Consider the following 23,931-nt stretch of genomic DNA (forward strand, 5'->3'; position numbering starts at 1 on the left):
TCTAATTTAACTTTAAAAATTAATCAAATTGACGTTCGAAAAACACAACATACCAGGATAAGGGAGTATTAATAGATGTTATGAGGAGATTATTAATAAATCTCCTCAAATTCCAACCAAACAATCCTCCAAGTATAAAAGAGGTGGGTATATTTGATCTCTGTTATATATATCCCCTTCTAATTTATGTGATGGTATTTGATTCAACACAAAAATTCAAGAAAGAGAAAAATATTTAAAAATAAGGAAAAGGGTCAAATATTCTCTTGTACTATAAAAAAAAATACCACTCGTTATTCTTTGATTTAAATATACTCTTTTGTTATACTTTCAATCTAAATATAACTATTGTATTATAATTGGCACAAATGTACCTATAATTTTAACGGAGGGACACATGACAACATGTTCTAAAGGAAAGTATCCCTTGAAGTATAGCTTACAACGACGCAAAAACTTTATAAAAAGCACGAAGACCAAGTGTTTTGATAAGTACGTGTGTACACAAATTGCATGTGTGTTAAAACTGCAAAAACGAGACACAAAGGAGCCACTGCAGCTTGCTATAACTGTAATTAAATAAGACAACTGGAAAGTCCATAACTAACCAACATCTGCCTAATTACAGAGGATATCAATCTTCTAGTATACAGAAAACTCTAATTTAACTTCTTTCTGTTTTGGGTTTGGGGAGGAGGACGAGACAAGCTTGATTTAACTGTCGACAACTCGACATGCTTTCGATCTTACAACTCGTGTACATGTAACCTCTGGTTTCGTTTTTTCACTAAAAGAATCTCAAATGAAAACAGGAAGACTATATCATCCTAAGTGGTGATGGTACCTTAGTTAGAGGATATCCAGCAGGTTAAATAAGGACTTAATTTCATTGATCTAAAGATGATGCAGACATGTATTGCTGCTGGTTTTAAGAGACGGACCGTCTTTTGAAGAGGACTTAAGGTTGTTCATCCATATACTTCACGAAAGTAGTGCTTGTTCTCTACTCTGCTCTTTGGCTTTCCTCCTGTTTGATTCGAGAATAATGAGGAGTGCTGTAATGTCAGCAGGATTAACTCCACCAACTCTACTCGCTTGCCCAATTGTTTGAGGCCTAACCTGTACATCGAGAAGATACAATCATGGGAAATATTAGGCAACTGGCGAAACACCCAACCCTACAAACAATTAACCGCAATTCATTTTACAACATCTCAAAAAAGAAATTGTATCATAAAATTTTTAACAAGGACAATAATGAGGCACAATATGTCATCTTTGTACAGAATGATCTAAACCATTGAGCTTGTGAAAACTGAAAAGTATAAGGAAATAAATAGAAGTTTGTGTGTGCATGAAGACTGCAGTGCTATGCAGATGAGGCAGAAAATACCTTTGACAGTTTTTCACGTGCTTCGAGCGACAAAGTCGTCATTGCATAATAATCTATGTCCTCAGGAATTGGTTTGTGCTGTTGATGAACCATCTACAAGCAGAAAGTCATTGCCACAAAGATATGAGATACTGGTCCATTAGAGATAGAGGCTTTTGAAGGCGAAGATGGAGGATCAAAAGACCAATGAGTGTGCAGATACAACAGAATCCCCTATTCTAGTTCTAGTAAATTAAGCCTATTGCATCACTGTTCACCTGTTGAAGTTGGCTCTGCTGGCGTACAATGAAGCCTTCATATTTGATATCAATCTCTACGCACTGTTTCTCCATCCTGGACAGAGTGGAATTTCCAAACCCATGCTTGTCAAAAACTCCGTATTGTACATGTGGTTTCTTAAGCAGGCTCTCTAGTGTTGATGAATCCCTTACTGGCTGAGCAGAGAGAAGAGTAACTTCAGCGGCCAACTCTCCACCTGGAAGCAACAGAAACAGGCATTGAGTTTGACAAGAAACTACAATTATGATTTCCATATAAGTACAAGTAATAAGGTTATCACAATATTGTGTCCACCAATAAGCATAGGGACAACAGAAAGAAACAATGGCAATGCTGACCTGAAATTCTAACCGCTTTCAACCGCTTTTTCTCCTCCATGATACGAGATTGCTTCTCCTGGTACATCATCCACCTTCTATCATCTATTAAGCCTATTTCACGACCAAGTGGGGTGAGACGGCTATCCGCATTATCAGACCGCAGTAGCAGACGATGTTCTGAGCGGCTGAACGCATATTAGACTATTAGCAAGTAGAATTACAGAGACAGATAAAACTATCATTATACAATTAGACTATATTTCTTAGTAAGGTTAATAACAGGTTATGCACTTAGTTATCATAAAATAGACTAAACATCTACACAGAAAGATGAGAACTATCATAGACAATTAGTCAAGATTTCTCAGTAACGTCCATAACAGGTCATGCACCTAGACAATAGGTTTTCATCTTCTCTTCCTTTCTAAATTTCTTGGGGGAAGAGTAAAGGCGAAGGCCATTATCCACTGAATTCTGATCCTTGTGCCACAGGGCCTCAGGTATTTCTCAGTTATTAGGGAAAAAAAGGTTGTCATCTTCCAATAGTATTAGAGCCAGACTCATATCTGTATTCTTGGTTTCCTAACGTTATAAGCCCCCATGTAATATTGTCCATGCACTAAATGTCTAACGCTAGGCATGCAAAGTGTCCTCCATTGGTAAAGGAATATAGGAATGGACTATCATCCAGGTCTTGGACAATCTTCAGATCATGAGGTATCTCTTGCGATTGAGTTAGGCCCAATATCCATTATCCTCTTATATACTCTTGGACAAACCTCACCTCATGAGGTAGCACTTGGAATTGAGTTCCATTAGAAAGAAATATATTGGATTTTCTGTGCTCAATGACATGGGTATTAGTCTAAACAAAGCCATAAGCAAAGATGATTTTTTATAAGAACTTTCATGCAATTGCCTGAACTGAAAATATAAATCTAAAACATCAGTCAGTAGGCACTTTTCAAAAATAAAAAATAAAAAGTTAGTAGGAACACAACAGCTTTACTTAAAACATGAAAAAAAATACTACACCAGAAGGCAAATGGAACTAATCGATGTTTACAACAATGCCAAAGGCATAACTATTTCTCTTATCTTTTTCTTCATTTTGTTTCCCCTCATGGACAGGACCTGGCTCAGCTTCGCATTACCGAAGACATGACTCTAGATAGGAAGGAGTGGAGGTCGCATATTAAGGTTGAAGGTTAGTAGGGCTAGCGTGTTGTCCTCCCTTGAGAGGGTATGGGTTGTTAGCGTTTGTAGTAGTCCTAGCCTTTTGTTGTTTACTGCGTTTCACCTATCGCATTGTTCTATGGTTGTTACTGTCTCCTTTGTTGATTATATACTTTCTTTCTTATTGGATTTTATGTTTTATACACTGTTTTCCTCGCCTTTCACTTGGATTTGATGTACTTGAGCCGAGGGTCTCTCGGAAACAGCCTCTCTACCTTTACGAGGTAGTGGCAAGGTCTGCGTACACTCTACCCTCCCCAGACCCCACCTAGTGGGATTTCACTGGGTATGTTGTTGTTGTTTGTTGTTGTTTCCCCTCATGCATGTCTTGCCCAAGCATTAGAGCATTGAGGTCTACAAACACAAGGAAAGATCCACTCTGCTTACAGAAGGTCCAGAGATAAAATTGGTATCTAAAAATGATGATGAATAGGAAATGGCTTGGCCAATAGCAACATGGAAAGAGGAGAAGGTAAAAACATACAAATCTAAGGGCATACACCAGCACAGAAAAAGAAGGTTGTCAATTATCCACAAAATGGTATTGCATATCTCCTAACTAATTGCTAAGGTTATATCGCTGGTCAATACTGTTAAATAAAGGTTAAACAGAAATTCACTTAAACACAAACAACGTTCTCTTAATTTGGACAATAATGCAACCATGAGAATATTGTAGTTTCATCAGCAAACTTAACAGCAAGCAAATCGTAGCTATTGCATGTTGCATAATCAAAAGGAAAAGAGGTCATAGCTATGCCATGACCATTCTTACTTCACTTCACCTTGTTAACATGCGATAAGGCTCTCGAAGATCTTTGGTTACAAGATCATCAATCAGAGTCCCGATAAAACTACTTTCTCTCTCAAGAACAATAAGTTGCTTTCCATCCGAGTGTCTAGCTGCATTAATTCCAGATATGATCCCCTACATCAGGAAAGTTTACCAAAAGAGGCTTAAGAGACCTTATCAGATAATAATTAGTTAAAAAGTAGGTACTAGTATAAACATTCCTATATCTTTGGATACATAAGATAAAAATACAGAAGCTGAAGTGAGCATCATTGGAATATAAAAACCTGGGCAGCAGCTTCTTCATAGCCTGTTGTCCCATTTATCTGGCCAGAAAAGAAAAGGCCCTGGATTTTTTTAGTCATTAGGGATCTGGAGCACTGATAAGCAGGCAAGTAATCATACTCAACAGCGTAGGCTGGTCTCAGCATTGTACAGCTCTCAAGGCCGGGTAATGTTCGTAAAAGTGGCAACTGTAGTCTCTCCGGCAAACCAGTAGAGAATCCCTACAGATAAACGAATCATTACATTGTGCAAATAGCAAAGGAGCATTTTACACAGCAATACGGTGGCATACAGCATCAGAGTGTTTCATTTCCAAGAGAAAGGGAACTAAGAAAATGAATTTTAACTTCAAGAAATTAGTCAGCAGAGAGCTTTAAGTAGAGTACATATCTTCTTACAAGCACATCTCCATCAATTCTTCGAAAATGACCAAGTCATAGCAAATTAAAATAAATTTCAAGGATATCACTAACTGGCATAACTTTAGCTCTTTATACTGATAAATAGGTAACAATCTTGAACGCAATAGTTTTAAAAGAGAACCACAAAAAGCCGACAAGAACCAAAGACTGTACACTTCTTCAAAGTTCGAAGTAAAGCACCCAATTTTCCGGAAATACAAAAATACCTTATATGTATGGATTTAGCACCTGTAAATCAAATCACAATTGAAATTACTGATTTCAGCGTCTAAATATAATAAATAACAATATTACTCCAACAGGTCATATTAAACATCGTTAAGGGCGTGATTGGTATGACCAAGGACGCTTTTCTTAATCTGTTTTCTTGATGAAATGTTTATGAGTATTTGGTTACTTTGACTTGTTGAAAATCTTTCTCCACCCTTCTCAAAAAAAATGTTTCTCCAATAAAAATATATTTTCTCGATAAGGTCACATAAGGAAAATAGTTTCCTTGAAAGGGGAGACACCTAAGCCTTCCTTTTACAGGGAGAAGTTGCAATATCACTTGCTTCTCTTGCACAGTTCAAAACTTGGTGGATAACAGTTAGACATTGTTAACTTTGCCTATAATGTTCTTTTTCCCCTCTAACATTGCTTCTAACATTGTTATTAACCATTATTACTAAAATATCATCCAAACATAGTCATCATACACAATCCTCCACCTTCAAGCTTATCATATGTTACCTAGAACACAGCCAAAAATGGGAACATGACGTGGGAAATGATTTCCCAAGTTAAAACATTTCCACCAAAACATTCTCTTTGATACCAAAAGCATCCTGTTATGTAATTCGACAAGGTCACGTAAAAGTTGATCCCATCGCAAAATTAAATTTTCGACTTTCAGTTCATATAAAGAATCAATCTGTAACAAACAATTCATACTCAATTACTCTGGTAATTGAAAGGGTTGAAGAGGAGTTGCATAATAAAGAGACTCACTTGAAGAAGAAAAATAAGAAGTAAATTCGAAGTAGGCAAAGAAAGGTACCAGTAGGAAAGGCCTTGTAAAGCTGAGAAGAAGAAAACAAAGAAAAAGAGTGCTAAAGCTGAAGGGTGTGTTGGGGGGGGCGATCTTAGGACCTAGGCAAAAGTCCTTTTAAAAAGTTTTTTTTTTAAAATACGACTTTCAAAGTCAAAGTCAAAGTCAATTTTTTTGCTGCTTCTAGCTGGGATCACTTTGCACCTTACTGTTCACAGAGGTGATAACCCCTAGTTGATCAATTAATAACACTGCTTCAATGTAAGAAATTTGTACCATAAACACCACAGATTGTAGCAACATTACAGTTAACGAATAGCTTTTTTTCTCCAGTAAGGCAGTAATTATATTAACTCAAAAGTGGAAGCAAAACCAAAGAGTCAGCAAACCTGCACGTAGAGCTCAGGGACACTTCGACCCTCAGGTTCAAGGAATATTTGATGAGACTCTTTATCTTGAAATCTTACAATCTGAAATAGTCAAAAAGATAATCATACTTCACGTTGGAGGAAAAAAAAAATTAACTAAGTTTTCCAATCTGGAGCCATGATATTTGAACGAGGGATTTCAAAATTTACATCAACTAAAACTCACCACAACATACTTTTTTACAAGCAGGGAATTACCCTTCACTCCCTAGAAGAACTATTAGTAACATTAGCGGATTCTAGTATCAGATGGAATTAATCTTCCCTCCACTTACTTTCTTTTCCTTCCAATAGCACAAGGTGTTTCCAAGTTACATAATAATTACTAACTACTAACAAATTTCAGTGGGTATAAATTGTCTCCCATTGAAATATCAGGATATAACTTTTTTGTTGGGAGAACAAAAAGGGACAACATTAACACTTAATTGAAATTATGGAGCTATGTTTTCAATTAAAAGTATATGATTCCAAATTTTCATGCTTGGGAAATAGTAAAATAGTAGCCTGCTTTAACAATTGCACCTTCTTATCAGAGCATTTGACAACAAAGAACGACACCTTCGGAGATGAAAAATCCGAAGTAACAACTTTTCTGTACTTCATTTGAAATTGTCATGCTGAAATAAATTTGTCTCTAGAAGGAAAGTAAAGTTGGAAAGAAGATTAACACTTTCCGCTTCACATTTTTGGTTAAGAAACATGCAGCATTCTCACATCAGTAAACGCAAGCATTCTGCGCATTAGGTGACATTAACAAGAAGATAGAGCTAGAATGGAGAATTTAGTATGAGATGCCTCAAAACCAGAGAGAAGCTCCATATGGTGCAACATCAGACAATACCTTATCCTCAATGGAGGGGCAGTATCGAGGGCCCTTAGCTTCCACCCAACCTCCATAAGTAGGAGTTTCATGCAAATTATCTCTAATTAGCTGATGAGTACTCTTTGTGGTACGTGTAAGGTAGCAACACATTTGTTCCCTTTCTATATGGTAATTAGCATCAAAACTGAACCAGCTTACCTGGGGATCAATGCTAAATGTTAGAACATATGAATGTAGATGCATGAGCATGTATACATCTATATAAATTAGTGATGAAGAAAATTTGATTATTTTTAAGTGAACCTTACCAACAAATACATAGCACACTTTTAAAGGAATTTCAACTCTCCAAATCTCAAACCCTCGTGAGATAAAATGAAGGCAACAAGCAAAATAAAAGCTCTACAAGTAGCTAACTGTCAAGAACACAAGCCCCCTCACGATATATAGACTGTTCTCTATGATCTATCCCAGAGGAAGAGGAAAGGGGGAGCTGGACATCTTGTAACTTGTATTCTATAGCAGATAGCACCCAGAAATACATGCTTGCAGTTTCATACTAGATATAAAGTTACTCATAATAAATTGGTTTTCTGATCAGACAATCTTAACATCTATTATTATCAATAAGAATCAAGAAATAACTGTAGGACCAGGAAAAAGAGTATTAGATATCGAATAGCAGAGTACTTCTGGAGGAAATCCTAAATCAAATCTCACCTATCAGAGTACTTTTAGAGGAAATCCTAAATCAGATATAGGCTCAGAGGGAGCCAAAGCATTTCGAAATGACAAGTTTCTCCATGAGACAACTCAAATAAAGATAGCATGAACTTGCAAGTGATTCTCTCTTATACAACATACTTAATAAACAAAACTCATCCAGAGGCATCCAATATTTGCAACTCACCACAAAATACATTGGCGTAAGTAATATGCTATTGGATTGCACAAGTAGTTCAGCATGGTTAGAAATCATAGATACAGTTAAGTCTACAGAACCTACATATTAAAAATAAGCAGAAGGACCTCTTCATCTCCATATTGGGGCTCCAATCCTGAGAAATCTACAGTACGAGAGTCCACACGTGCAGGGGTTCCAGTTTTTAGCCTATCAGTTTCAAAGCCAAGGCGCTGCAAGTTTTCTGTTAGACCAACGGAAGCTGATTCACCAGCTCTTCCTGCAGGCATTGAAGTTCTACCAATCCAAATTTTCCCACTCATAAAGGTCCCTGTCGTCAGAATCACTGAAGGTGCATAGAAGTTCATTCCAAAGAAAGTACAGACCCCCTCAACGTTGTCATTTTTCCCCAACAAAATATCTGTTACCATTGCCTCTCTGATAAAGAGGTTTGGGGTGCTGGAAATAGGAGCCACAAGTTAGGCTCTGAAAATGTGAGGGCCACCAATATGTTTGAGATACATAATTTCAACAAATGGACTTGCGAAGACATGCACCAATGCGCAAGGAATTAATTGAATTTCTCTATACTAAGTTTTCAGGTAAGTAAATAGAAGTTTATGGCTTAGCTCCTTTTCCTTTTATACCCAAAAAGAAAAAGAAGAAACAAATTAATTTAGAAGGAGGCGAGAGGAATGGATGTAGTTCGGCTCGGTATAAAAGGTGAATATTACATCAGCACAGCAGTCATCCCAGAACCTGAGGTGAATATTTTCGTAGCACTTTGTAATGTAATAAAGAAAATATGACCATCATACCCCAAAGGACCCGAGCAGTTCAACTTCTTGCAGGGTACAGGTAAATATATTTCAAATAATTTGTTAAATGGAGACATTGTACAGCTTTAACTGAGAAGTACATAAGATTTGCTAGAAAGAGTATCCAAGATGCCAGTCCCGTGTTTGTCACATTTTTAAAGCATATAAAGTATAACTAGAAATATAAGTATCCGAGATGTCAGCCTAGTATATAAGTGATCTATGAACCGCAATAGCGTGGACGAGAAATTACTAAGCTTTCATCTTTATTTCTCCAAGAACAATAGATTAAAGCTTAAGAAATAAGTACATAATCATACAAAACAAGACCTATGTAGCACTCATAAAATACTTATTTCACTGTATAGGTCAAAATGAAACACAGGAAAGTGGTAATTGCAGTAGTGACAAAGACAAGTTACTGAATGTATTATTGGCCTTAATGAAATTTATCTGCCCCGTGTTCATAAAATTCATAAGATATCTTACTAAGATCATCTGCCCGATATGGTAAAACCTTTGAGCAGCTTACTCATGAGCACAAGTCATTCTTGATAACAACTGTATTCTATTTTAGGACAATTAACTTACCTCTCAACAATCTTTTTCATTTCTAGAGCATATTCTCTCTTATCTGTCTGTGCACGTAATGCCCAAACAGCAGGACCCCTAGAGATGTTAAGAACACGTTTCTGCAAATAGCACCTATTGAAAAAAGAAGCTTTCATCAGTCTTCTGAATAATGATAGGTGGATTTAAGAAAATATAACTCCAAGAATATCGAATACCATAAAAAAAAAGCCCAGCTATTTTTTTCTACTAGATTTATGTTGTCCCACACCCTCTCCATTTTCTTGCCAAACTTGTTCCAAAGACATTTTCATGCTTGCAAGCTACTTTGTTCATTGTTTTCTTTTTTCCTCTATTCGGCATCTAGCATAGTTCCAGACACACATAAATTTGTAAGCCTGCAGGCTTTTTATAGTATTCTTGCCCCCTATATTTTTCTTAGAACTTAACATTAATGCCAAATTTCATTAGCTTCCTTTTAATAGACAAACATGGTTTTGTTTCCTATTTTTCGGAGTTGAAAAAATGCTTCCAGTAAGCTTGTTACCAAACAAGACTAGATGAATTTTTCAAGAGCAACTGGAGTACTAAAGTTTACCTATCCGCTATTTTTCCAATGTCACCACCCAGTGCATCGACTTCATGCACCAGCTGAGACTTTGCAGGTCCACCAACTGCGGGATTACATGGCTGCATAAATTTTGATTAGTAAGACCACAATCATGAGATGAAAGCAGATCCAAATATAAGAACCAACCTTGGGTTGGAAACTTAATAGTCCTTGAATTATAGCTTAATGGAGTTCACAGAAAACAACCCAAAAATAAAAAGAGAAACATAAAACACCATAGTAAAAAGCACTGTAAAAAAAAGAACACCATAGTTCAAAAATCATACAAAGAGTGGTCTTAAGAGAAGTTTTTTTTCTCTCTTCAATTCCATAATTTTCTACACAAGAAATTTCAAGTGACTTATTAACAAATTTACATATTGTCCTTTGGAACCAGCAATTGAAGCATAACATCACAAATTTACAATGTTCCTTTTTTGGTCAAAATATTTACAAAGGTGCTAGTACTTTAGACTCTAGAACTAGTCCTCAAAAATAACCTCTTGCTGCAGTAAGAATAAGAACAAAAAGTCAAAAACATGGAAAGAAAACTATTCTTAGGATGTCACAGATGATGAATCAATTTCTTGAATATGTCTGGCACTTATCTTTGTTAGTGTTGTCCTATGTTGCTTGGACTCTTCAAAAATGTTGCCGCACCCATGTTGGTTACTTTAAAAATACACTACTTTTGGAGTATCCGACACACATCCGTTGCTATTTTTAAAGAGTCATAGCAATATAAGTGTTGTCTGCCTGTTGATAGATGAATCAAAATAATTTCATTCAACTTATTCTTTCAATTCAAATTGAGATTAAGAAATCCAGTGTTCCACTAAGATTTCGAATAGCAGTACCGAATTCAAGTGGATTCTATTTCAACTCTTCCTCAGAGAGAGACTATCAAACAATTCCCAATCATGGTCCTTGCGGATCGGATCGTCCATATGATATACAAGAATAAACTCCGCCATTTAACTACTCTAAAATCCTTTTTCCATCGCGATTGTTGGTTCTCTCTGAGATGTAATTGAATTACAATCTCTCTAACTTTGTCTCTGTTCTCTCTCTGGGTGCCCTAAAATCTTTTTGCATTGCGCCCCATCCAGATGCAGCAAATAAGAACTTCAAAAGATCAGCCTTGACTCCATTGTTCTTCACATGTTTGGCCAGCCAGGTGAGTTCATTTTCCCAGCTTGTTATCAGTCTATTTTCACCCATCCAGGTCAGTAAGGACTTCCATACATGTTTTGAGTATGAGCACTCAATGAAAAGATGCACAGTGTCTCTTCTACTCCTCCATTTGCACAGAACACAGTCATTTGAGACATGGACACCCCAATTTTCCAGTCTATTTTTGGACAGCTTAGCATCAATAGTCATCCATGTAATTTATTGGTGTCTAGGCATAGTCCTAGATCCCATTGTAATGCTCTTCCATGGTACCTTAGAGCTTTGTGGAATCAGTGCTATATATGCCTTAATTATTCTGAATTTGCCTTTCCACCAACGGCTTTGCAACTGTGTCATCAGGCTACTGTTGTTACACCATTTTCTTGCATCAAACGATTTCCTAACAATCCAGCTTGCTTGGCTAGGAGTTTGTAGTTCAGTCTGGTCCTTGTCTTTGATATAGAAGTTGTGTACCAATTGAATCCATAGAGTATCCTTTTTTCCATCTAGTACCCATAGCAATTAACAAATAGCTGTTTTGTTCCACATTAATGATGTTAAAGCCTCATTGGTAGACACTCCTTGTCACAGGCAGTCAGTGCTTTTCTTGATGCCTCAGCACTGTATGTCCATAGGAAAGTCCTACAAATAGTTCAGTGATCTTCTTTGGTAGGAGGAAACCTGAGCCCAGTAAGTCTGCATCTCAAGCAAGAACTCTTTATTAGTTGCAAACTTCCACTGTTGAACAGAAATTTAGTGGTCCAACATTTTACTCTTGCTATCAGCTTCTCTACAAGTGTCATACATTGTTGAACACTCAGATTGATGAGAGAGGTACTGTCAAGTACTAAATGGCATTTCACCATTAGAAAAGTGCATTTCAGTGTGGACTTGCTCTTTGCCAGATAGAGCTCTTCTCCAAATTAGCATGTAATCAAAGAACTCAGAGAAGTGATCAAAAGCCTGTAGCATCATCTGATCAACTGAATAACACTCAGTGTAGTCAAAGGCACGTTTTAAGCGCGCTTAAACCTTGAAGCAAGGCTCAAAACGTGTTGAGCGTTCGTCTCACTTTATGTGCGCTTCAGTGTCATCCTCAAGGTTCTAAGGCAAATTTTTCCATGCCAATGAGCCTCTTCTGAAGAAGTGACACTAAAAAATTGCTATTTAACTTTATCATATTTTTTTTCAATTTCTTTGGTCATGTATTTGTCATTCATGGTTATAATTATTAGTCTTGGACTAAACATATATATTTGTATATTTTTTTTTCCCTTTGCACCTGTTTTCATTAAAGAACACGCTTTATTTGTGCTTTGCGCTTAAAGCCCCAACGGACCTTAGAGTTTTTTTGCGCTTTTTGCCTTTGATAACACTGAAACCACTGTCAGCTCTGCAACACATGAAAGCTCATCTGCAAAGCAAATGTGTGCTAGTTTGAGTCTCTCACTCCTGGGATGGTAGTTTTTTTTTTTTTTTTTTTGATAAGGTAAAGGTTTATTGACCAAGTACCAAGAAGGAACCAAAACCAAAAGTTACAAAAGACTGCTGGGAATATCCATACACTCAACTACAACATCTCCCTAGCAGCCCCAAGAACTCCATATATTGATCTATATTATCAAGGAAACTACTTTTACACCACCAAAACAAATTATGTAACACTTGTTTTTAACTCTAGAAATATGGTCTTTTTGCCCATTAGAACAAGCTTTATTTCTTTCTAGCCAGATAGTCCAGAATATGCACAAAGCTATAGTTCTCCAGATTTGCTTCAACATTGTGTCTTAGTTGCTTCAATGATCTATTTAAATACTCCATAGCTAATACAAAGAGATAAGGTGGCATTGGTCACTTGTCTTAGTCCTTTTCTTGCTTGGAACATAGGTGTAATATCACCATTAAGGATAAAGGCATATTGCACTGTGGTCACACACTCCATTACCAAATTCACAAACTTTAGAGGAAAGCCAAACTCAAGCAGAACCACTCTTTTTTTTTTTGATAACTGAGAAATCCATCTGTGATCCACCCTTTGGACCAATCACAGCCTTCTAAACTCGGTGGATAATGGGCCCGCCCCTCTACCCTTCTCCACTCAAATACCAGGCTTCGCTTTGCATGGTGTGGGGCTTGAACCTGCGACCTAAGCCATAAATCCTCCACCTTTTGCCACTTGAGCTAGGCCTTGGGGGCAAGCAGAACCACTCTTAAGAAAGCCCACTTAATTGATAAGCTTTTCTAATATCTACCTTCACTATGCATCCGGGAGATACTCCTTTTCAGAGTACCCTTTGACCAGTTCATGAGCTATAATCACATTGTCAAGAATGCTCCTCCCTTCTATAAAGGTTGACTGTGAGGAACCCACCAAGCACTCCACCATAAGTTAAAGCCTGGAAGCACCTTAGTTATCAGTTTGTAGACAGTAGTACAACATGCAATACGTCTAAACTCTTTGACGTTAGTAGGATTGGGAACTTTGGGCACTAATGTCAATGTAGTATAGTTCATCCCAGTTAAGATCTTTCCAATTTCAAAGAATTGTAACACAGCTTTCATCACCTCCTCCCCTATGGTTCCCCATAAAGTTTTAAAAAACTTAACAGGGAAGCCATCAATACCTGGAGCTTTGTCAGAAGATAAATCTTTGAGGTCCAGCAGCACTTCCTCCCTTCTTACCTCCTGTACCAATTGTCTTTGATAATCAGGTGTAAGGCAGGGGCCATATCTGGCTATTGTTATGTCAATTGCAGTTGCATTTGTTCCCAGAAAGCCTTTGACAAACTTCAGGAACTCCTATTGTGTCTGTAGTGGATCTGCTAACCTGTCTCCAAGCTCACTACTGATGTTGGATACCTTATTTTTGGCCTGCCTTGCTTTCATAAAGACATGCAAGAACTTGGTACGAGATCCAAGTGGCTTTGGATCTTTCTCTTAGCACCCTCTTCTGAATGTTGGACCAGTCTGCCAACTGGATTAACAATTCTCTCTCTTTACTGATTAGTTCTGGATTGAATATGTCAGACTGGAACTGAGCCTAAGTGATCCCAAGCTGCTCCTGTAATTCCTCAACTCTCCTATCCAGGTTTGTGATGTCTCTACTCATTTGGTTAGCCATTAGTTCAATCAGTTGAAGTTTCCTCCATACTCCATATATAGTGTGACGGGGTACTATGAACCACCTTTTGAAAAGCCTGCTGATTAAGTAGTTCAATGTACAATCTGAAGGGTCTTGGGATCACAAATTTACAAATTATCCCTTGCGAAGCAGCAATCCAAGTCCTATTCCAACCTTTTCTTTTTTCTTTTCTTTTTTATCACGTAGTTGTAGAGTTCCTTCTTGTCCAAATTATTTGCCACTTTGCGCTTATGGATTGTCAGTTTGACCATTTTGTGGAGCTAACGGAGATTAGGTCAATTTATTTCTAAAATTAAAGTTTACTAAAATTCCTACGTCACAATTTTCCTCATTTAAAATATGATCAAAGAATTCTGTTAAAGAAATGGATCTTAGCCCTAACTCAACCCCAAAAGCTAGTAGATGAGGTAGGCTTTGCCAAGACCAATAATGAGACCAAGTGCCCGTTATCCCGCCGATGTGGAACTCCAACAAATACAACTTAAAGTATTAGTAATAAATAAACACCAAAGAATATAAAGTACATTGCTGATTGCATGCAATGAATTACTTCCAAGAACCAGAAAAGACGAGTTCCCATTACCTGCCATGCGATACGATCAATATTAAGAGTAAGAAGCAGTGTTTTTGCCCCTAATCGTGCTGAAGCAAGGGCAGCTTCACATCCTGCGTGGCCTCCTCCCACCACAATCACATCATATTTTTCATCACCCACCTCAGTATAACTACTCGAGCCTGCCAATTTTTTTTAATTATTCATCAGACGTTTTCGGCAGAAAACACGACTGAATGGTACTAGCGAACTGTCTAGTTTAGATTATCAAAAAGTTTGCAAACTATCTTGTTGTGAATGAGGCACAAGATAATAAATTTGGCGAAATTAGACTCATTCGAAAGAGAAGCAGGCCCAAGCCTCCACCTTTAAGCCGTTAAAATACATTTGGGACCCTGGTTAAGGAGCATGTGCACTATGGGCAGCTATATATACAAGAGGAGATATTTCACTTATGCTGTGAACTTGTATCTTTATTTTCTTAGTTGTTTCATTAGACTAATTCTGGAACACTCCACCCCCTCTTTATTCTCCTTTTATTTCCACGTTTTGTTGTAAGGAAGGAGATAAACTCCTACATCAATGTATATGACTACACTTCCCCATATCAATAAAGTTATCCTTCATTACATATTTGCATTACTAAGTAATTAATCAGCTTAACGAAAGTAATAGTTCTAACAATCAAGAACTATTTGTGATTAATGATGCAGATTCATTTATAAGTCGCGAGAAAGTTAATAGGTCTTCTCTTTAATCAAATTGGGGGTAGGGAAATACAGGGTGGGGAATTAACCTAGCAAGGTGAAAGTTCAGTAACCAACCAACTTAGCTACTAAGATTATCCTAACTGTACTAGGTCGTCAAGTTAAAATGATAACAAAATAATTGCCACTGATACAAGTTTTCATGTAGTTCTTAAATATTAATACTGAATATGTCAAATTGGCATAAGCGAGAGAATATTTCAAATTGAAATTACAGCTTCTTCTTTTTTTGCCTCACCAGTAATAATATGAAGAATGATGTGTTTCTACTTACCATTAGACGGAGAACTGGAAGCTACAACGGTGTAAGGGCGTTTAGAAGAGGAGTACAAAGTGCATAAGCTACCGGAATAGCGGAAGCTCCGGTATAATCTGATTAATTGACGGTGCTTACGAAGAAATGGAGAGGAAAAAGAGCGAGGAACTTGAGAAGTGAACCGGGTCCAGTTCAGAGAAAGAACAGTCGCCATTGAAGTTCAGAGGTGTAAAGCTGTTGAAGCTCATATATATGAAGAGATAAATTTCTTTTGAAGTACCCCTCTATTTTGTATATATTTTGAAGTGCATCCCAAAGTTTTTAAAACTACAACAAGGTCCAACATCCTTTCAATATTCGTTTATGAATACAACTTTAAAAGGATGCTGTTAATTGCTTCATTACGAATTTGGTCCATTACTTTGAGAAAAAATGAGATAAAATGTTTATTGGGTCAAAAATATTTATTTCAAATAATTTAATAATTATTAATTACATAAAATGGTCCTTCGATCACTTTTAATTTTAAGCGCAATACATTTTCTGAGATCATTTTCCCTTTTTTCTTTAGTCTTCTTCTTTCGGTCATTAATGATTTTGTATGATCTTTCTTCTTTTTCTTGATTTCTTCGTTGCTTTCCTTCTCTCCTCCCTTCCTTCTTCTTCTCCTTCTTTCATGCTCAAAGTTTCTTTAAAGCTTGTTCTTGAAATTGGACATGCAGCAAACTTAAATTTTTTCGAGAAAATTTATATGAAAAAACTTGAAACATCGAGAGAATCTCATGATGTCTAATTGTTTAGATATGATTTTGAGTTGATCGAGATTTAAAGATTTCATTAGCTATCAAAGTTTTTTTTAAATATACATGATATACACTATTTATACAGTATCGATACATTAGATATATAATTATATTGGGTATACATTAGATATACATAATATACTCTATTAATACAATATCGTTAATCACATATACAAATCCGATCATTTTTATTGATTTTTTTCATGTACATATTGGTAAGAGACCCTTTTTTCAACTTCAATTTCGAAAAGTTAAGAGCATTTTAATTGTTTTACTCGAAAAATATTTAACTTTTTAAAGTGATTCATATTTAAATATCAATGGAACAATAATTAACTACGTCAATAAATTTTTTTATTTGGGAAGTGATTTTAAGATTTCATCTTTATTTTCTAAACAAAAATTCTTTATTTTGGTATCATTTGATTGGAAGCTTGACAAGTCTAAAATGTCTATTTATTCGCGTCATTCTATGCTATTTTAGCTTGGTTTCTAGTATTATTGTCCTCTATTTGCACATTATTCTCACAAATTTTAAGTAGCAAAGAGTGAAAGTTTATTTATTAAATTAATTTATAATCTTAAAACTCATAATTGTAGTTTTTGGGGATGGAATGATAATAATATTGTATAAGTGAAGATCTTCGTAGTTTCGTGGTTGTTAAAAGATTAATGGACAATATATTTATAAAAATAATTAATTTTGTTTATACATCTAAACAAAGTGTAATATCTTAATTAAATTATCATATATATATATATATATAATCATTTTTAGCGTCAAATTATTGATAAAAGAAAATACTAAAAAATATTATCCATGATTATATCATGTCTTTATAATTCTTTTAACATTCTATAAAAAAATTGTCTGAAACATTCAATTATTTATCCTCAAATGTAGATTTCCTTAAAAGAAATCTACAAGGATCATGATACGCTTGTGTCATTATGAGAAGGTATTAAAAGGCCTAAGCACGTTATAATATAACTACACAAATTGTGTGAAAATAGTGAACAAATCAATGTTATCAATTTAAAAGGGCTCAATGCTCATGATGTGAGCCTACTGCGAGAAGGGAAAAACCGATGCAAAAGAGAAGGATAGGAGAAAATACAGTATGGTCAATCATGAAGATATCATAAAAACTCACTTAGGCAGGTTAATGAGTCTCATAATGACAAGCCCATTACGAGAAGACCAACTTGGTCAGGTCTAAAGAGCTCTTGTTGAGAGTGAATCGTAAAGGCTCTTTAACTATAAATAAAAAAGAGTCAGAATAGAAAGGAACGAAAAAGTTTTGGAGTCAGTGCATAGCATTTTGAACTTTGAAGTAGGTTTGGACTAGAAAAGCAAGAATGAACCCTACATATTAAGGTAGGTTGTTTATGATAATCTTGAGTAATTACAAAATATTTATGTGCCGTGATTCTAGAACTACAAATCTATCAAAGTGGTAAAAGTTAGAATTAAGTTACAACAAAGAATTCACAAGTTGTAACTCATTTATTTTGTGTGTATATATATATGTGTGTGTGAGAGAGAGAGAGAGAGAGAGATAGCTTTTTCATGTGTATTGCATGTATTCCATGCAAATAGTATATAAAGTACGAATTATATTAAAATTAAAGTGTAATGAATAATATCAAATTTAATGTGGAAAAAATACAATCTAAAATTAATGTACAATTAATTGTTGAGCCACAAGTGATTAAATATTCTCTCGATCTTCAAATTTGAACAATTAACTAACACTTTCTTATAAATAGTATTTTCTATTTATGTTCCACTTTGATGATCGGATTGCTGGACCAAATATTCACATTTTTTGTGATTTAATTGAGAAAATGAGCAACTTTAGTTAACCATACGTATGATTAAGTGTAGAACTACTACTAATTTTGTGAACCAATAATCCAAGTAACTAAATGAAAAGTATTATAACAATATGTTAAGTCTAGTGAGAAAATCCAACTTCACCAATTCAAGAAGACTTGTAAGAAGGCAAAAGTCTAGGCAAGAGAAAAGAACAAGAAAAAATATATATTTGATCAACCATAATGATATCATGAAAAATTCACCTAGGTTGGTCAATGGACCTTGCAATGACAAGTCCATCACAAGAAGGCCAACATGGCCAAACCCCCAGGATTCTTATCAATAGCGAGTTATAAGGGCTCTCTAACAATAAATAAATAAGAAACATACAAAGAATAGAGTTAGTGCAACATGCAATTTTTGAACTTTAAAGGCAAAAATGAACCCTACTAATTGAGGTATGTGGTTTATAATAATTTGAAGTAGTTACAATTCATTCATATTAGCCCTAATCCTGAACTCTACCTTTTTCTAAAATTCACAATTCTCCTCTAAATCTATCGAAGTGATAAAAGTTATAATTAAACTTCAAAAAAAGTATCTAATACTTGTAAATCATTTATTGCGTACAAATGTATATAATTATGTATGTACGAATTTCTGACACGTACATTGTATATGTGTCCCCTGCAAATAGTATATACAATATGAATTATATATAAATTAAAGTGCAGTAAGTAACATAAATTTAAAATAAAAAATAAAATATGAAATCAATAAACGTTTAATTGATGAGCGACAAATAATTAGATATTATCCAGACCTATAAAGTTAAACAACTAACACACATTCTTAAACAACTAACACGTACATTCTTATAAATGATATTCTTGATTTATGTTCCACTTTAATGATCCTGTTGCTCTATCATGACCAAACACTATAACTTTTTTTTTTTTTGTGATTTTAACAATACGTATGATTTAAGCATAAAGTGTTATTTATTTTATGATGCAATAATCCAAGTAACTAAATTAAAATGGTGATTGTAACACTAAATTAACTCTAGGTAGCAAATATTGAATGTGATACCTACACTAAATACTAAGTGTTACAGTCAAATAAAAAATCAGTTGGTGTGTTCTCCATTCACAACTTATATATACATCTACAATAAGGTAAAAGATCTTGCTAAAAGTATTGGATGCAAATATTATATGATTCACTCTAATTTTCTCGTAAAATACTTGTATTGACTTTTTTCGAAAGGTATATAAAATTATTGATAAAGAGCACTTTACCCTAAATGGGATGCTACGCTATACGAATCAAGATTAGTTGGACTCTAATGTAGATACGGAATAAGAAACCAAAAAAGAATTTTTCCAAAGGATGAGCTCCATAGCTAATCAAACTGAGGCTTCTGCTGCATATACTTACTTTAATGAAGATATTAGCAATGAACTTACTGGTAATAACTTAGATTTTTACCAACTAGAATTAACATTATTTCCATAAACTAACTAAAACAATAATAGCAAATCATGACATTGTAAGATGTTAAGTAGTTACTATCCATTCAAATTATGAGAAGTTAATTTTTTATATCATCAAAATCACAATATATGATGTGAAGTGTATACATAAATAGACATGAAGCAATGTTTTTGCAGTTAATTACAAGAACATCCTGTGGGTGATGAAAACTCCTGTAATGACCCTCTTGGTCATTTCTGCGTCTTGCCTTCTGTGTGTCGTTTAGAGCGTTCCTATAGCGACCCCAAGTCATTTACGACTTGCTGGGACTGACAGTTCGGTCACCTGGTCGTTCGTTTGGTCTTGGTGTGAGTTTTTGTGTTTTGGAGCTTTTGAACCTTGAACGATCATTTTCGATCAAAAGTTCATGAAGATGACATCGGAATCCAGTTCTGACGATTTCATCAGCTCCGGAAGGGTCATTTTAGGCTAGTAGCATGGTCGACATGACTCCCGAGGTTTTCAGTGTGAGTCAGTGCAATTAGGCGTTTTAGCCTTTGAATTTTGGCTTAAGTTTGACTTTGGTCAACATTTTGAGTAAACGCGCTCGGATGAGAATTCCGTCAGTGCGGTTAGCTCCGGAATGTTGAGTTTGGTCTAGATTGACCCTTCTTTTGTGTCCCGAGGTTTTTGATATCTTTCCGAGCCCTTTTGTGGGTTTTGGCTTAAAATGGCCTTTGGAAGTGGGACCCACTTTTTATCGAAATGACCTCTGATGGAAATTTCGACTGCGCCGTTGAGTCTGGAATATCGAATTTGGTATGGTTGCATATCTCGTTTGCGTGCACGGGGTTCCGAACGAGATCGGAGTACCCCGTCGGGGTTTTTAGTTTTGGAAAAATTGCAGAAAATCTGCAATATAATGCAGATTTTCAGCAACAATTCCAAAACTTCTAACTCTCTTAACTCTCTCATCTTTTGTCCGATTTGGGCGATTCAAAAGGCAAAGTTGTGAGATTTTTCGAGGGCAACGCGTTGGTGAGCTCGGATAGTGGTTTGGGGTTCCCGTTTGAGGTAAATTTCGCGAAAAACCTGACTGCTGTACTGTTTTCGAGTCCTTGTTTTTGGAATTTTTGTTTTGGTCATATCTCACTCATTTTAGCTCGGTTTTGGGTGATTCGAAGTCCCACATGTTGAGAATTGTCGTGACTTCGTTGTAGAGTGTTTAAAGAGTGCTGGGCACCTTTTGATTTTCGTTTATTTCGATTTTGGACTGCTGCAGTAGGGTTTCTATTAGTTGTTTAAAGTGGGTTTTCTTGCTTGTTGGTTTTTGCTGTGTTTTAAGCCTCGGATTGTGTTCCATTTTGGAACACAAGTTTGGAGTGCTGTTTAGGGTCTCTTGACGGAGTCAAATTTGGACAGTTCGGTGCGGGTCCCACGATTCTCGTTTTGACTCCAAAATTGACCCGTCTCCGTTTGTTATGATTTTGGTGTCTAAATGACCATAGTAACGTTGTGACTCTATTTTTGATAGCGGGGCAGCGTTTTGAGACTGTTCGGAAAGGGAAAGCTCCGGTAAAGTGATTTGGAGAGCGCACGGTTGGCCTTAAGGTAGGCTACGGCTTTCCTTCTTTTAGATTGAGCTTAATTGTGTAAAAACACGTTGATTGGAGTGAATTGGGGGTGGGTACCAGTTTACTATCTTACTTTGATTAGATACCTCATGTTAGAATCGATTGGCCATATTTCGGGTATAGTATCATGTTATCCGGTTTAGTAGAGTTGCATGTCTATGTGCTAAATGCTATTGTATGCTTGTATGTTTTGTATTGTATGCCTTGTGCATCCTTAACCGTAAGCATGATGTCCTTAGTCTAGGTTAGGCTAGCATTGCCTAAGACTTATGACCCGTGTGGGCTGGATAGCCTTGACTTTCTACCGACGTCGTTCGGATGACTTAGCTCCTTGTAGACTGGAATAGCAGACTTGAGTCTGATAGTTTGAGCCTTAGATTAGGCGTTATCGCTACTTGCTGCACTTCTGTATCTTCTCCCTCGCATTCTGTGGTTCCGGCGCATTCTCGAAGGTTTGGTGCATCACTAGAGGCGTGGGATTGAGATAGTATAGGCTTGGAGCCCTTTTCTGTGATTTCTTAGAGTGGACGGCGTTCCACGGTGGTTGTTGTGGGATTGGATCCTATTGGAGATACCATCACCCCCGGGGTCGTTCTTTCTAGCTGGGCTGGGAACGTATCGCTGGCTGGGTAGACTCGGTGATATCGGCGATCGCCCCCGGGCCTCTCTTTCTAGCTGGGCTGGGAGTGTGCTGCTGGCTGGGTGTCCCCGGGTCGCTCTTTCTAGCTGGGCTGGGAGCTGACTGCATGGTAGGACGACTCGTGATATCTACCTCACTCACGGGTCCCTCTTTCTAGCTGGGCTGGGAGCGGACTGTTTGGTTGGGTGCCCCCTAGGGTCACTCTTTCTAGCTGGGCTGGGAGTGCACTGCTGGTTGGGTGGAGTCTGATGGATTATCTTAGTTACTTTGGGCTGGTAGCCTAATTTTTCTTCTTTCTCAGTAGACTTAGCTTTTCCGTGTACCTGTCGGGCTTATGGGGGTTCGTTCAGGTTTTATTTGAGCTTGTGCACGAGTGTACCTTCTGGGTTTATGGGGGCCCAGTTAGGTTTAGTCTAGTTGTACTTAGTTTGTTTCTGGTATGCTCGTGTGCTTCATTTTCTTATCCGCTTTGACCTCTCTGTGTCTAGATTCTATCCTTTCTTATTGTTTTTACCCTTTTTGCTCAGTCGGCCTATGATGCCTACTGAGTACCTGTTGTGTTGGTACTCATGCTACGCTCTGCATCTATTTCGTGATGCAGGTCCCAGTACCAGTTACCAGCGGTGATTAGTTCCAGCCTCCTTTTGCAGTTGTGATTCGGAGACGAGGGCGAGCACTTGGCGTTTTGGGGTTTGTTCTGTCTCCTTCTTTTGATTTAGCTAGTCTTGTTGCCTTTGAGACACGCTCTGTTGTGGTCCACTTTTGGGACTTGTACTCTTTATTAGATAGCTCTGTACTAGTGACTTCCAGGTTCTGGGAGGGATTTCTGTATATATTTATTTTGGGTTGCTTCCGCTTTGTTATCCTTGTTTAGATTATTATTTTCGCTAGTTTCTGCCCTTTTGCTCATTGCTTGATGTTCTGGGTTACGGGTTGGCTTACCTACTGGTAGGGTATAGTAGGTGCCATCATGACTCGAGAAATCGGGTCGTGACAACTCCTAATCTTATCTGCATTCTTCATGTGAATCTGCATCGAAATACCTGAAACCAGAAGGAAAGGAATAAGTAAAAGATAAAAATGTCACAAAAAATAAGATCTTTCTTGTCTAAAAACGCGGTATTTGTGATATTTTTTTTCAGTATAAAAAGTTCCATTGCAATATAGTAGTGTTAATGAAACTTATAGCAGTAATAATTTGGTTAAGTGGTTTAAAGTTATGGAGGAGGAAATTGCTATGTGCTAGAATGAAATCAAACATGGAAGCTCGTAACAAATCCAAAGGATGTCAAACCTATTTCTACTAAATTGGTCTACAAGATAAAGCATCACACAGATGGATCAATTGAAGGGTACAAGTCTTGTAGCTTGGGGTTTTTCTCAGCATTATGCATATGGACTAGACAACGATGAAACGTTTAGTCCAGTGGCAAGAGTCCTACTTGCACTTGCAGCTAGTAAGAATTGGAACCTGTGAAAAAATGCATTTCTGCATGAAGAGTTGGATATAATGAGATCTACAATGTCAAAAGGCACTCTATGGATTAAATCATGGTATGGTAATGAAGTATTTGCATCAGCCAATGAAGTATTCAATTCCATTGTATTGTGACAACCAGTGTTTCACGCTAGGACTAAGCATGTGGAGGTACATTACCATACTCTTCGTGAAAAAGTTCTTGAAGAAGAAATGGAAATGGTGCAGGTCAAAACAGAAAATCAAGTTGCCGATATATTAACAAAACGCTCGACCAGCA

General features: G+C 36.6%; 1 protein-coding gene and 1 long non-coding RNA gene across 2 annotated transcripts; one reads left to right on the forward strand and one right to left on the reverse strand.

Moving 5' to 3' along the window:
• Positions 1 to 437: 437 nt before the first annotated feature.
• LOC125876167 (uncharacterized) lies at positions 438 to 16,044 on the reverse strand. Its single transcript, XM_049557290.1, has 13 exons — positions 15,821 to 16,044; positions 14,810 to 14,961; positions 9,900 to 9,991; positions 9,323 to 9,436; positions 8,042 to 8,372; positions 7,031 to 7,210; positions 6,148 to 6,228; positions 4,309 to 4,527; positions 4,014 to 4,156; positions 2,011 to 2,177; positions 1,651 to 1,868; positions 1,394 to 1,486; positions 438 to 1,119 (listed from the first exon to the last, which is right to left on the reverse strand). Exons 1-13 carry the CDS (start codon positions 16,014 to 16,016, stop codon positions 982 to 984), a joined length of 2,124 nt encoding a protein of 707 aa, XP_049413247.1. The 5' UTR covers positions 16,017 to 16,044; the 3' UTR covers positions 438 to 981.
• A 4,802-nt stretch (positions 16,045 to 20,846) lies between these two features.
• LOC125848518 (uncharacterized) lies at positions 20,847 to 23,023 on the forward strand. The gene is made up of 3 exons (XR_007444528.1): positions 20,847 to 20,974; positions 21,435 to 21,511; positions 22,776 to 23,023. It is a non-coding gene; the product is annotated as an uncharacterized LOC125848518 (long non-coding RNA).
• The last annotated feature ends 908 nt before the right edge of the window (positions 23,024 to 23,931 follow it).

This window comes from Solanum stenotomum, chromosome 1, assembly GCF_019186545.1.
Source record: "Solanum stenotomum isolate F172 chromosome 1, ASM1918654v1, whole genome shotgun sequence".
Classification (NCBI taxonomy): Eukaryota; Viridiplantae; Streptophyta; class Magnoliopsida; order Solanales; family Solanaceae; genus Solanum; species Solanum stenotomum.

Excerpts from the sequence above, each read along its gene's own strand:
- LOC125876167 (XM_049557290.1), bottom strand. The coding sequence starts at position 16,016 with ATGGCGACTGTTCTTTCTCTGAACTGGACCCGGTTCACTTCTCAAGTT. Across the intron at positions 1,487-1,650 it reads AGCAGAGCCAACTTCAACAG|ATGGTTCATCAACAGCACAA; the intron begins GTGAACAGTGAT and ends TTCTGCTTGTAG. Across the intron at positions 1,120-1,393 it reads CACGTGAAAAACTGTCAAAG|GTTAGGCCTCAAACAATTGG; the intron begins GTATTTTCTGCC and ends CTCGATGTACAG.